The 15,793-nt window shown below is 40.8% G+C and overlaps 1 protein-coding gene across 3 annotated transcripts in view; it reads left to right on the forward strand.

The window, feature by feature from the left end:
- Nucleotides 1-15,307, forward strand: part of HIVEP2 (HIVEP zinc finger 2) — a 153,592-nt gene extending 138,285 nt beyond the window's left edge. For all 3 annotated transcript variants that reach the window (XM_063124595.1, XM_063124596.1, XM_063124597.1), the window contains 4 exons: nucleotides 3,147-3,322; nucleotides 5,973-6,074; nucleotides 8,819-9,717; nucleotides 12,740-15,307. In XM_063124595.1, coding sequence (XP_062980665.1) covers nucleotides 3,147-3,322; nucleotides 5,973-6,074; nucleotides 8,819-9,717; nucleotides 12,740-13,558 — 1,996 coding nt within the window. In that variant the 3' untranslated portion in view covers nucleotides 13,559-15,307. The remainder of the gene's footprint in view (nucleotides 1-3,146; nucleotides 3,323-5,972; nucleotides 6,075-8,818; nucleotides 9,718-12,739) is intronic.
- The last annotated feature ends 486 nt before the right edge of the window (nucleotides 15,308-15,793 follow it).

The following is a 15,793-nucleotide window of genomic DNA, read 5'->3' on the forward strand; positions in this document are numbered from 1 at the left end:
ATAGTTACAATTCCAACATGTGTTACATACAGATGAACTAAAGAGTCTGATCAAATTCTTCCTTTTGCTGAATGTCTTGTGTTCCACAGTGCATGAGAGCAATGTTCCTTCCAAGTCCTCTTCTTCCAACAGCAAACTTCTCCTCTTCCCCATATTATCCGGCAGGCCATCTCCAGAGCTCGAAGCAGCTTTAAAACCATATCCCAAATGAGAGAAATGATTGGAATATGGAGACAACTTAGCTGTAGGGACAAGCAACAGGGGAAAAGTTTGGCTTGTGAGTGGCCACAGTAGTGATGCATTTTAAAGTGCAGGCACTAATAATAGCCCTGTAGCCCCAAGGAGAGTCCAAAAATGCAGGCAGTGGTATTCATCCATATCAATGAACTAGTCGCTTTGGCAGGTCTTTTGTAAAGCTAATGAGACACTGAAGACTAGAGCCCCACCATACTGTGCTTTATTTATTTATTACATTTATATCCTGCCTTTTTCCCTCCAAGGAACATAATCCTCCTCCTCTCCATTTTATCACCACAACAACAACCCTATGAGGTAGGTTGGGCTGAGAGTCTGTGAGTGAACAGGCCCAGAGTCACCCAGTGAGCTTCTATGGCCAAGTGCGGACTAGAACCCCAATATCCTTATTCCCTGTCCTACACTATAACCACTACACCACACAGGCTCTGAGAGATGGCTCACAACAATAGGCCTGTTCAGACAACACGCTAAACCACATTTAGGCCACTAACCCTTTTGAAGCAAATGGTTATCGAGAGTGCTTAAACCATGATTATGTAGCCACCATGGTTAGGAATGGTTCACACGACATGGTAAGTCATGGTTCACATGACACGCTAACCCATAATGTTTAGCTCAGCGTGCTTAACCACCTTAGCTTATCATATTGTCTGAACAGGATCAATATATTATTGCTGAGGAAATTGATCCCCCACCCCCAGCTGCTGTGAGGATTGCAGCTAAACTCAGAGAAAACTCAGGGCAACCAGGATGATCAGGGGTATGGAAACAAAGCCCTATGAAGAGAGACTGAAAGAACTGGGCATGTTTAGCCTGGAGAAGAGATGATTGAGGGGAGACAAGGTAGCACTCTTCAAATATTTAAAAGGTTGTCACACAGAGGAGGGCCAGGATCTCTTCTCGATCCTCCCAGAGTGCAGGACACGGAATAACGGGCTCAAGTTAAAGGAAGCCAGATTCCAGCTGGACATCAGGAAAAACTTCCTGACTGTTAGAGCAGTACGACAATGGAATCAGTTACCTAGGGAGGTTGTGTGCTCTCCCACACTAGAGGCATTCAAGAGGCAGCTGGACAACCATCTGTCAGGGATGCTTTAGGGTAGATTCCTGCATTGAGCAGGGGGTTGGACTTGATGGCCTTGTAGGCCCCTTCCAACTCTGCTATTCTATGATTCTATAATAGAGAATTCAGGGAGGGGCAGATGGCTGATGAAATGATCGTCCCTGCTAATAAAACAAAGTCCCAGCGCTTCAACCTTGTGAGCCCTGGCTCAAGACCCAGGACTCACAGGGTCGAAGCACAGGACTCTCGTGGTCCAAGACATCTGGCTGGCCGTTATTCAGAATAGAGTGTTGGATTAGATGGAGCCAGTAAAGCTCTTATTCTGAAGGACCTCTTTAGATTATGGCCCAAAACTGCTCTCTTGTCATTTACATACCCTTGTTTGCTTAATAAAACAAGAATCGCAAGTAACAGTCATTTCCCCAGAAATGTTTTATCTACATGACTGATAAGGAGCTCAACCTGTGAGCTCTGTTTTGGAGTTTATGAAAGCAGATAACAAAGTTGTAGCATCTTTTAAACACTGCAGTTCCTGCTCCTCTTGCTGAAGAATGATTGCAAAGAAAACCAACCATCCTATGTTATAGGAAAAGGGACTTACAAGAATGTACCACCAAGTGGTTAATGAATTAACCACTCATTAATATTATTTCCAAAGTTATTTTTCCAACCTACAAAGAGAAAGTGTGGAAGGGGCACAGAACTTCAATAACATCCAAATCATTAATAATCTGGCTCGCAGACTTGCTTTAGGAATTTTGAAAGTTTGATACTTCTCTACTTATGGAGCAGAAACAGCCTTCCCTTTGCAGACAGACTTCTTAAAGTTGAGGACACCATCTTTGAATTCCATATCTTTGGTGAAAAGCTGTATATTAAAAAGGGTAAATAATTCTATGTATGCTATTGACTCCTTCTCGACTCCTTCTACTTTCGGTTGCTACTAATCTTTCGTAACAAAGAAGTTCAATGAACTTCAGATTTGCATATGTTTTCATGTTCTATTTGCTGTTGCAGCTCAGCAAGCAGACATTGTCAATGACCCACTGATCTATATGTGAAGTGAATAGCTATCAAGTACTTTATATCAGCAGGCTCCATTCTCAGATATCACATACAACTCTCTCTATATGTGCTTTGTTTGTTTGTTTTGTTAACCTTTAATACTATGTAATCTGATTTAGCAAGGAACTATGCTTATTGTGATAGTATGAACCTCTATGTAAAATATTAAATCTAAATCTAAACTGAATACTTAAAATTAATCTGAATATTTTTATCTAAATCTATGTATTGACTATTTATTAATATTCTATTAGTCTGAATATTAAATCTATTTTTCTATATTTAAATCTTTCAGAATATTTAAATATAATTTGAATAATCAAATCTAAATGCTTCCTTTAAAATCTATTTTAAAGTGTTTTATTCTGTTTTTATTTTATTTTATCTTGTACACCGCTCTGAAATTTTCAAGCGGTATATAAATATTGTAAATCAATTAAATAAATAAATCTAATCTAATCTGATTTAGCAAGGAACTATGCTTATTACTATGATATAAGCCTCTGTATGTAAATATTAAATAACTGCTCTATTCCAAACAAACAAACAAAAACCATCCAACCGAGAAGCAAGTGTATTATGGATCCTATCATGCAAAGGCACCATGTATAGCAATATGATTGATGCCCTTGGTGGAAAAGAGTGCTGGAAGCACAGAATGTGTCTTAAATCTAAAGATGCTGGTGCAGTCTCTGGCTATGTGAGTGGACGCATATGGATGGTTATGTACACTATTTTAATATTGCCTTTCTTCCAACAGGTATAAATCTAATGAGGATTATGTATATGTCAGAGGACGTGGACGTGGAAAGTATATTTGCGAAGAATGTGGGATTCGCTGCAAGAAGCCAAGCATGCTCAAGAAACATATCCGCACTCACACCGATGTACGGCCTTATATATGCAAGTTGTGTAATTTTGCCTTCAAAACAAAAGGTACTTAGTCATTCTTGCGGCGGGGTGGTGGAGAAAAATCTGTTCTTGGCTCTCTGCCATCCATCTTTCCAAATGCAAAGGACGTTTTCTTAAAGCAAGGTGGTTTTATTGATGAAAATGAGACTTCATGAGATGCAACTTTCCCCTCTTTATCTAAGTGATTCAAGGATTTATGTGAGACAGAGAGCCACTTTGTATAACTTAATTAAGAAATATGGGCTTCTACCCAGTACATCTGTCTGCAAAGGAAATGTAGCGGCATAAAAACCGCCTTGGCAAATGCTACTTTTGTGCTCAAAATGTTATGGTGCAAGTATTAATTACATCAGGGGATTGTATATTTGCAATGGCACATTGCAGAAGCAGAACATTAGCTGTAGGGCAGAGAATTCCTGGTCTGCCGTTATGGTTGGGTCAGTTTCACATTGATAAATAATGTAAAGATCCACAGACTCCAGGTGGGCCACTCCATCCACACTTGCATGAATTATGGATTGAGATCCGATCATTCACATTCACATGTACTTACCAGCCCAGAGGATGGGGGCAGGGAAGCTTCCATTTGCCAACATGCAATGACATTCATTGGATTAGGATTTGCCTTTCAGCCAGCCCCCACTTTTTAAGAAAAAGAGAAATCAGTTTGTCTCCTATGTCCTCGAAGTCTCAATGCTAAAATGATGTGTGGCCAAATCCTGCTCCTGGCTGCTGAATCACTTTATCTCTTGCGAAATTTCTCACGTGTATGAGTATTACAGGAGGGAGGGAAGGAGAGAGAGAGAGAGATTCAGTGGTGTAATGGTAAATTTTGAAATGCAGACACTTATGGTCACAGTCCCCATAGTTATTGTCCCCAAGGAGAATCCAAACATGTAGGCAGCTGTGTTAATCCATATCAGCAATCCATTTATAGCAGTTTTCATCTACACCAGGAGCAAGTTTTTGTCAAGCGACGGGATCTTCATTGCCAAGCCAAGTCCAAGTCATGTTCCGACAACAAGGAACAATATATTTTTGCTGGGAAAATGCATTATTATTTTCATCTTAGCACAATTGTTGTCTTGCTTCTGGCTCAATTCAAGGTGTTAATTCTTACCTTTTAATGGTTTGGGTTACACGTTACATTACATATGTAGCATGCAGCTGACCCTCATTTGAACTCTAAAGTTAGTGCAGGTATAAAGCTTCCCTTCCTGTGAGTTATGGATCCAGATCAGAACCGCAGCTCACAGGGCAGCAAGCTTTATGCCTCCTTTCCCTGGCCACTTGCTTCCTGAAATTTGGCTCCATGTATGGGTTTTGCTTTTGTTTTGTTTTTAAAAAAGCCAGATCCCATTGGGTATTTTCCTGCTGGTGCTCTCTGTAAAGTTTTCACTACCAAATGTATCTGTATTCAAAGTCCCAAGATCTATCGTTGGTCAATACCTTTATTTGGGGCTAACAAAATTTCACAAAAATGTGCAAGCTCTCCAGACCTCTTCACCAAGCTGGGTGGCACAAAATGTAGAGGATAGAGCAAAGTCCAGAACTTTGGCCAAACGTTGGGATCATGAGTTCAAAGTGTATATTATGCTTGACAGTGTTGTTCCTGCTGAGCTGTGGTTCAAGCTGTCCTTCCTGTTTGTAGACCTTTATATAGGCCTCCCAATTCTGGACTACACAGTTTTAGTGTTACCCATGAAAAGGAATAGTATGAAGAAACAGAAAATGTCTTTGGACTCAGGGAAGGCTAAACCAACTGATATAATTGTTTGTGTGCTCAATTTTTCAGGCATGTAGGATTATTAATTATATTGCCATAACCATATCTCCTCCTCTCCACCTTAAGTACCACTTTCTTTGGTAGAAAGATGGGTTACAAATCAAATAAATAAATCAAATCAATAGTGACAAAATTAGCTAGACTAGGTCCCAGGCTGGCATAGTTTCTGGGCTGCTCTGGAGAAATGCATGGGGAACAGGAGGGCTTGGGATCCTGCAGATTTGGAGGCTTCCCTCAATGCACCCCAATAGGTCCCTTTTCCAACACTCCCTCAGTTGGAACATTGATGATGGAGGAGCAATAGTGGTGGAGGATTCCATGCCTCCGCAACAAGAAGCCCTCGGTCTGCTGATACCGTAGGGTTGCAGCTTAGATCACTTCCAGATTGTACATTGGCCCCTTGTCTTGTAAAGGTGGGGAGGAATCCCTATGACAGGGATTAGTAGGGCTATTTCACTATTCTTACCTTTCCTGCTTAGTGACAGTTTCAGATATTATGACACCTGATGCAGACAATTGAATTGACAACACTTTCCCACACATCTTAAAAGTGGCCATTCACAGATAATGATGATCATAATTAATCGTTAATAATAACCGAAGGGGCAGGGCGGGGTGTGGGTGGCACGGTAAAAGAAGATACAAGCTCAACGGTCCTGAGCATCCGAGCAAGGCCATGAAGAGAGCGAAACCGAAGAATACACTTGTAAATTATATGAAATCACTCTTGCTACAATGATGTTAAAATGGAATGAATACATTCCATCTTTCTGCCCAGTTGACTCCTTCTCTATCCAGTTTAGAGGAAGGGGGGGGGAACCTCCATAAAACTAAAAAGATTTCCATACAGATGCCATCTGACTAGTGACATTTTGTGCCTTTCCACAGGAAATCTGACGAAACATATGAAATCTAAAGCACACATGAAAAAATGCTTGGAGCTGGGGGTATCAATGACATCTGTGGATGATGCTGAAACGGAAGAAGCAGGTATGTCACAATGAGTCTTTTTCAGTTGCAGCGGCCTTTGCAGTATGCAAATGACTCATCTTCTCTTGTCAGCAAGTGATAAAGTGTGCTATGTGAAGAATTTTAAAAAAGTTTTCCTCATGTCAACACCAAGCATTGAAAATAATCTTGACATGTTTGTTTGAAGTTTACTGAGTCTAGGGCTTTTTTTATTGGGAAAATGTCTTCTGCCCCCCGTGAAGTAAAATCTGGTCTTAGTGTACACAATATTCTTAGAGTCTGATACACAAACACATTCCAAAACAGTGTGAAAACGTTTTGTACTTTGCATGCTGTAAGGCCTGTCCAAGCTGCGTGTACTTGAAGATGATGTTTTACAGCATGGACAGAAACAGTTTTGCTGAAAAATGTGGAATCTGGCTTCTGATATAGTCAATATGATGCATCCTTCAGGCTTGAGAATCCCAGCTCTTAAATTTGTTGTTATGGGATGTATTAATTTAGCCCTTTTGATTTCAGAGTACATTTTTAAAAGCTGAAGTTACCAGTCTCAACATTTAGAGCTCAGTTTGGCTGACAGCACAATCCTATACATGTTTACTGAAATGTAAGTCCCACTGAGTTCACTGGGACTTACTCACAGGTAAGTGTGTGTAGGAATGTAAGTCAGACCTTTCAGGACCAATTACTTAAAATTTAATTCTAATCTTTACTCATGCCATCCTGCAAAAGTTTCAGAAAGCCATAAAGACCAATGAAATGAATGTGCTTGATAATGCAGGAAAGTGTCCCGCTGATTTCACGGGACTTGAGACTACTTTCTATGAGGTGGATTTCATACGCAGGTATCACCGAAGAGCACATGTAAAAAAGGGATTTGAATAACCCCCTAAGCTGTTCAGTTGATCAGGCTGGAACAGCTCAGATCTTATGAGGAGGAGACAGGAAACGCAACCAGTTTGTGAAGCAAGCAAAAGGATTTATTCAGGGGAATTGGGAAAGGGGAATAGCAATGAATAAAACCATATAAGAAAAGCAAGCACAAGTATTTCACAGAGAGTCTCACACCCTCTCTGGGCAGAATACTTAGTTACAAAACACTTACAGAGTTACACGAACTCTGTGAGGACAGAAATGCTTTGGAATTGTGCAAGCCCACCCTATCAAGACGTGGGAAACAAGGCCCTCTGGACCACCTCTTTGCTATCAATGGGCAAAGGAGAGTGAGTCACGCCAGAGAAGAGCCCTTCTTAGCCTCCTTTCGATCAGTTGCACAACCCCATGGAGTTGCACCAATCCAGCCAACTGTGTCTTGGTAGCAGAACTTCCTAGATCACCTCTTGCTTTCGATGGGCAGAAGGCGAGGCATTCCAGAAAAAGTCCCCTCCGTGCCCCCAGTTGGTAGTGCAACCCCTTAGGAGTTTTGTTAACCTCCCGGTTGCAACCGTAGCATTGATTTTTCCAGTTGTGTCTCTGTTGGAGTATGCAGTCTCTGGCAGCTGAGTCTCGGGGTGGTACTTCCTGGATCCAGCCTGCCCAGAGGCAGGAAGGATACACACTAGGGAGCAGCACTTAGCTCAGCTGGATGTATAGTCTGTTATAGTATTTGCGCAGTATGACAGAGGCAAGATGGCCCACCCTTATCTTTGCCCTGGACGATGAATTTCACCCACAAAATTCACCCACAACATGCTCACAGCTTTCAGATAACTCCTCCTGGCCAGGGAGGAAGCTAGCACCGAAAAGTTTGGAGGTTCTGTTCCTCAGGTGCACCTGGGATCATCCAATCAATATCTATATCTATATCTATATCTATATCTATATCTATATATCTATATATCTATATCTATATATATATATGCTCCACAACCTCCCAGACCAAAGGGAGCTCAGGGGTTTTATATCCTTGGTTCCTCACTGGGGCTTATTGCTGTAAGAGAGGTGGGCACTTGGTATGCTCTTTGTTGATAATACATCATGTTCAGTCTTGGGATGGGTTGCTTTGTTTTGATGGATGGACAACACCCCCTGTCATCATTCCCCTACTCCCTGGTGGTTCTCAGGGTTGTTTAGAGCATTAGGCACCATTTGTGTTTTGTTTTTGAGGACATCTGGCACCTTCACCCCCTTTGAGACCATCTCTGTCCTGTTATTTCAGAGAATTCAGGGTGTCTGGCCCGTATCCTATTTCCTCCCAGAATCTTGAGGCCAAATGCATTCCTTTTGCGCCTCCCTTCACCCACCAGAGCCAGGGGAATTCAGTTTATAGTTCAGTTACATCCGAGGTCATGTTGGCATAAATCTCTTTGCGTTGCACCACAGTAGTTACATTTCAAATGAGATCTGAAATACACGGCGGCGTCAGAATTTACATCTGAGAGGAAGCAAAGCATAAATGGAGTTTCCTCTCGCAAGGTCATAAAGCTGGCAACTCTATTGGCAGGCTGAAGGTAAAGAAAGCAATCTTTATTGATAGGAGAAGGGTGGGCATAACAGGGTAAATGCAGAAAAGCCAACTGAGAAGGGGAGATGGAGAGAAAATCTTAAAGCTAGGCAGTAAAAATCATTTGTAGGAAAGCATTTCCTAGTTACATGTATGCTGTCCTCACACACAATATAAAGCTCGCAGGTCACATGCTTTTGCTGCCATTCCACTGTGAGAGCTGTAGGCACAGTCAGTACCTTTGCATGTAGAAAAGCTCAATGAACAAGTCCTGAAACATGTCTCCTGTATGCTCTGTATTGATTTGTCACAATTGTTTCAGAAAATATGGACGACACACACCATGAAGTTGAGAAGAGCAATATTACTGGCACATCAACTGATCACCAGTTCTCTGATGCTGAAGAAACAGATGGAGAGGATGGAGAGGACAATGATGACGATGATGAAGATGAGGACGATTTTGATGACACTCTTGGAGACTCAACACCCAAAACCAGGTCACGAAGCACTAGCCCCCAGCCCCCGAGATTCTCCTCATCTGTGAATACTGCTACGGCATCCTATGGCGGTTCTCCTGACAGTTCAGTCAGTCATTCCTCCTTGATGAGTTATTTGGTCACTTTACCTAGCATTCAGGTTACTCCACTCCTAACACCAAGTGACTCTTGTGACGATTCGCAAATGACAGAATATCAGAGGTTTTTCCAGAACAAAAGTACAGATTCAGAACCTGACAAAGACAGACTTGACATACCTAGCTGCATGGATGAAGACTACATGGTTTCTTTGGAGTCCAACTCATCTCCTAGAGACTTTTCATCTTCTAGCCGACAGTCCTCACCTGGGTATGATTCTTCACCATACAGAGATAATTCACCAAAGAGGTATTTGATGCCCAAAGGAGATTTGTCACCTAGAAGGCATTTATCACCAAGGAGAGAGATTTCACCCATCAGACACATTTCACCGAGGAAGGAAGCTGTATTGAGGAGAGAGTTATCACCACGGCGAGATGTATCTCCGAGACGCCATCTGTCACCGCGGAGACCAATGTCACCTGGAAAAGACACATCCTCCCGAAGAGACCTGTCCCCACGAAGAGAAAGGAGGTATATGGCCTCAGTGAGAGCAGCATCACCTCGAAGAGGCTTGTACCATAACCCAACATTGCCCATGGGCCAGTATTTACAATCTGAGTCAGTTCCATTGGGACAGTCGGTAAGTGGAAGAGAATATGCTAACAGTTTAGCTTTAGGGATATACTGTTTTTTAATTACAGGAGCTGTTTCTGGATGCACTGTTTTTAACTCTTCCTATTTATTGCTCAGTAGCATTTCTCTTGCCATTGCACACTTCCCACATCAGTGCATCTTGATGTAGGCTAAATTCTCACAAATGGCAGATGAGGTGGAAACAGTGTTTCAGGCCACAGGTGGGGGCTTACATGACAGTGCTCCTCTCTTTGCAAGAATAAATAAATCTCTGCACATAGGGATCTAGCTTGTTAAGGAGAACAGGTCTAGCTTTGTGTGCCCTGATTTGCTAGAGAATGTCTGCATGGGAGGAACATTCAGTCAGGTAATCTTCCACCTACTGCCTGAAGCGGTACAGTCTAGAAAACAACCTACTCATCATCCAACATTTCAGAGCAATTGGCCGCAGGAAGGGCAAGCCAAGATGAAAACACCAGGATCCCCTCCTTGCACTGACTCATACTTCTGCCCTTCTGTAAAGACCCTTCTATCATCCATCAGTTTTGTTCTCTACAATTAGGGTCCCTCCCTGTGGATGGAAAGAATTGAATTTGGATGCACAAGAGTAGTAATTTCTAAACCTTTGAATTGGCTTCCTGGTGCCTTTGAACAGTCCCACAGGCATAAACATAATTGCCTTCAGTTATCGTAGGAGAAAAAGAAGACAAAAAACCAATCACCATTTTTACTGTCATGGAAAAGGGTACATTGCCTCTAATTTACCAGTCAAAGTATTCTGGCTGGCCTCAGCTGGTAGCTGACAAACAGAGCAAAACAAAGACTCCATGCTTCCCTTGAATTAAGGAGGTGTACATGTTCCTACAGATCTAGCAACACCGCTTGCCACATATGTCTGAGCTATTGCTATATTTGCCCTTGTTTACAAGTTGAACCTTTGTATGTGATTTTAGAAAGGTGCAACATTGCATGTAAAAATAAACAAATGAATACGTAGGATGCTACTTCAATAAGGATACTACTATGTGCATTACAGAACAGCTTGTATTCATCACATCTCTATATAATCAAGGAATACCTGAAGTTTAATTTCAGGGTCATTCTCCTAAATCATCATCTAGTTTTCCCAGATGGGATGGCAGAATGTCAAGGTGTTGTTGTAGTAGCCATAGGCTCTTGCTTTCTCTCCCGGATCATTATTTGCTCAGAATGGCACTTCCAACTCTGTGCATCTTGACACAATGCGGAGATGGCGGCTATGGAAAGGGTGTCCCAGTCTATATCCCAGGCCTATTTCCTTTATAACCAGCTTGGCCTCTGATTAAGTAGAGACTAAAAATTATAGAAGCAGGTTGCTTTCTGAAAATACCTAGAAGCTTTTACTGAGGGCTTTTGTAATCCCCACCGATATTCTTTCAATGATCACTCTGTTCATACCCTTTATTCCATTCCTCTGGTTCAATTCAAAGTTCCTGTTCTGAAAGGTGGGACGTTTGGGGGTGGGGTGGGGTGGGGAGCTGTTATATATAGTTGTTTGTGAAACATGGTAGCTGTAGAGTGACTTGTAAGGGATTCTAAGGGCTTGAGAATCTAAAAGAATGATGGAGGCAAAATGCTCTTCAAACAATTGTAGTAGTAGATCTTGACTATCTAAACATCTGGAAGATACCTTAAAGTGCATAGAAGCAAATTGTAGCACTCTGAGTTCAGCATTTTAGTCCTCAATATTTGTATGTCTCACTCATCTCTCATAGGGCTTGTTGAGGCAACACACTTGATTATTAACCCATCCTTGTCCGAATGTACTCACTAAGCCATGGTTAGGCTGCTAACTGTTTCGCAGCAAATAGTTAGTGAGTGTGTTTAAACTGTGTTTATGCAGTCACCACAGTTAGGAATGGTTCACACAAGATGCTAAGCCATACTGTTTAATTCAAAATGCTTAACCACCGTGGCTTAGCATGTCATCTGAACAGGTCAATGGAGCCACTAGAGTGCCCTACAATAGCAGTTTTATTTGTGTGCAGTTTCCTCGCTTCCCAAGGATAACTCCACTGACCATGTCACAGTGTCTCAGATCCAAAGCTGGTGCTGTTGTTCAGTGCAAGCTGCTTTTGCACTGATTTACACTGGCCCTTCAGTGCCTGGTGAGAAAAAGTCATAATTACATTAATTGCTTTGTTGAACAAATCCCTCCATACAAGATCAAGCAAATCTGAGCTAGAATTATTTTCAGTTATAATGTTGATACTGACTATTAGCATTTTAGAATTATAGCACTAGGATTTGGTTAGCTCTATTTTCAAATCAGTACTTAATAGATCCATAGATACGGTTTGATATAATTTCATGACAGTGTGCTTCTCATACTTTCATCTTTTAAAACTAACTACCTAAATCAAAATCTTAGAAAAAAATCTGCCCACTTACTTACATGTATCTAAGACTGAAGCTTTGTGACAGTTGCATGTGTGTAGGTCCTCATCCCAAACAACTGAAATAGTAGTATTTCAGTTGTTTATACTGAATGTTGCTAGACTGATTTCTTTACCATTTTAAATTTCCATATTTCATATGCTATATCTTGTGCACTTATAGAAGAATTTCAGTTAATTTCTTTGGTTACTATTGGAAAGTTTGATATTATTCAAAGTTGAGTCCTTATAAAACACTTTATTTCACATTTGTATGAACTATTATGCCATTCTATAGCTTGACTAACAGAATTACAGATCTTTGTTGTTTCTTTGCTACCATTGCAGCCAGCAATTTATCAGGTCTATTCCCCTTCTCAAAATATTTTTGTCTAGTAAGTAGCATCATATTTTATCGTTAGATACAGCTGTACTTCAGGTGGTAGAAATGTGAGTCACGTGTTCAACTTACAAATTTCTGTGCTTTGTTAATTAATACAGGTGGCAAATAGCTTTGTAGTATGTTTTGCTGAACCCCTAAAAGAACAGTGTGTTACAGATTTACTAGTTCTGTGCTGCTGCTGCTAATTCTTGCCTTTCTTTCTCTACCCGCAGAGTTCAAGATCAGGATTGTTCCAGGGACCTTATTTCAATATGTCTGGAGAAAAAGGAGCTCTGGAGCATCACGGATCTAACCGGTTTCCGGAGGGTCCTACTGACTATGTCTTTAGTCACCTTCCACTACACTCCCAGCAGCAGCTTCGTGCCCCCATCCCCATGATGCCCATTGGAGGCATCCAAATGGTCCATTCGATACCTGCAGCCCTGTCTGGTTTACATCCTCCGTCCGTCTTGTCCCTCCCAAAAGAGGGCTCTGGTGAGAAGAAGCGGGCAGCTTCAGAAACTGTTGCTAAAGAATCTTATATCATTTCTAAGCACCATGAGAAACGTACCTGCCCTCACACTTTGCATAGAGTGGTTCAAGGCAGTGCATTGTCTTCTCAGTTGCTGTTGATGAAAAAGAGCACTTCAGAAGAAGGGGTCATTGAGAGGGAGCAGGAGGAAACCATACAGACTTGTACAAAAGCCATAGCCTCTCTCCGCATTGCCACAGAAGATGTTCTACACGGGACAGAGCAGTTGCCGAGGGATTCTGAGCCTTCTCAGAAGCCCTCCTCAGAAAGTGCACATTTTAGCATGAAACACTTTAGTGGCTCTGAGCCAGGCCAGGTCTGTGCCTCAGCCACCAACCCTGACTTGCACAGTGGCGAAAAGGACCTTTTTGGTACATCACAGACTGCATTATCTCATTCCACCTTTTACAGCAAAAGCAGTGTGGATGTCAGACAGTTAGGTTACCCTAGTAGGAAAGATTCCCCGTCAAGCACACAGGAAAGAAAAGAGCCACCCTCTGAAAACAGCAAACCGCAGTGATCCGAAATGTGTGAAGACTTTAATACATGTGTTTAGCCCCACTCCCTTTTCCCCTACTAGTGATAGAAGAAAGTATTCAACTTTATAGCATGCCGGTTCTAAGTTACAGTAGTTTGCTATTATATATACTTTTGTTATATCAAAAGAATTGAGTAAAACTACGAGTCATCATGAGCCTGACCAAAATGAAATTTCAAAATTCTTATTGGGTCTGGTACTTTTTAACCTGTACAGGTGTTTGTGCCTTTTCTTTACTTTTGCTTATATTCTTATAAGCATTTTTTTAGCAGTAATTTGTACATATTTTAGAATTTGTGTATCTGCTTTGTAATAAATGTAATTTCTTTCCTTTTTGGGACACTTTGACCTAAACGATGTAAAGCAAAAAACAAAAAAAGCATCAATATATATGTGAGGTTGCACTAAAATATTTTTATATGATTAAAACTGAACAGCTTTTATGTACAGCTCTGATTCTGTAATACTAATATTTATTTACTTTGTTTCATAAATTGTACATTTTTTCTTAATGTTGCGGATTGCTTTTCTATGTGAAGCATGGGATTTACTGTTGCATTATTAGAACAAAAATGTATATTGTAAACAAGATATTTAAACTAGAGTACCTTATCTTATTCTGCACTTATGCATTAGTTTAAAAAAAATAAGATAAAAGGATGTATCAGTCCGTTCTTAACTCTTGTAATTTTTTTGTCTCTTGTTTGCTGGATCGACTATAACTTAAAAGTGCTGATTGTGATTTTAAAAAGATAGTACCGTAAAGCATTAAAGTAAAACCATGTGCTATTGTGAGTTTTTTCAAAGCTTTATAAAACAGTTATAAATATATTAAAAGTATTTGGTCTTATGTGAACATGTTGCTCTATATGCTCCTTTAAAAATATGGGAAAACATTCCACCCCATGTAAATATATGCGACTTCAAGAATTGGTGCAATTTCATGTAGATTGTTTGGACGCTTAGAGGCCTCACCCTGTTTCAAGTGAAGTCAGTGGACATTGTGAACTTGATTTGAGCGGAAGCAGGATCAGGCAATAGGTCAACACATATCATGATCAAAGTGTCTTTTTTCCCCTTTTTTTGTAAAGGGATGAAGTCTGGCTCCCTTGGCCTTGATTTCAGAGGAATCAGGCTTTCACCCCAGGTGAGAAAGCATTTTTGACTATATAGATGTTATCGGCTGGCCCGGTAGCTTGGCAGTCAGTGCTGGGCACTGAATGCAGGAGACAGAGCTGTCGAAGTGATCTGGAAAGGGCTCCATCCTAGTTGATCGCAAGGGACTTAGTCATATTGCCAAGTTATCTCACTTGCAGAGGCTTTAGGGTGGGTAATGGGAAGGTGATATAAGAAGAAGATTTGCTCTCAATCATCTCTGGACATCAAGACAGCAGATAGGCATTTGGCAAAATTCCTTGTCTAAAGGAAAATGACCATACATGTCTGTTTAAGGGGGAAAGTTCAGTGAGCAAAATAATTATATCCTTCAAGATTTAGGGCATTTATAGCACTCAATTGTCTTGGGAGAAGACTGGGAGGAATCATTGCTTATATATTTGAAGGTATGACGGATGCCCCCCAAATATACATAACACAAACCCAAGTCAACAAAAATCTGGGTTGTTTTCTGTGCTATTTAGTGGATTATAATTCTGTGAAAACACGTTTGTATATTGAATTGCAATACATTTAAGGAGTGTTCTTTAAAAAAGAAATAAATATACAGTTACATTACCTATCTAGCGTCTAGTTTTCATGTGGTGTTTTAATTTCCCCCCCACCAAGCGAGCAATTAAACTCTTTTAAGATGCAATCCTATGCACACCTTACTTATAGTAAACCCTATAGCACTCAGTGGAATTTACTCCCAAATAAGGATTTATGGGATTGGACTGAATGTTGCATAGTGGGGCATAGTTTGACGTTACATTGGACATGCATCTGGGGATGAATGCGCATTCATTTCACTCATTCTTTACATTTCTATACCTCTCCGTAGCCAAAGCTCCTGGGTGGTTCACAAACACATAACGTGTGTGGTTTTGCATGAAATAAGAAAAATGGAATTGATGTTTTAGCTGTCTATCATGCGCCAAATGATCACTAGCTTTTTGACAGAATATTTTATACCATCCATGGCATAGTTCTGAATAAGAAAAATCACCACAAATCATTTGCTGAGCACCTCCTGTAATCAAAGTTTTTACCTCTTGACTT

The sequence above is a fragment of the Elgaria multicarinata genome, chromosome 4 (genome assembly GCF_023053635.1).
Source record: "Elgaria multicarinata webbii isolate HBS135686 ecotype San Diego chromosome 4, rElgMul1.1.pri, whole genome shotgun sequence".
NCBI lineage: Eukaryota > Metazoa > Chordata > Lepidosauria > Squamata > Anguidae > Elgaria > Elgaria multicarinata.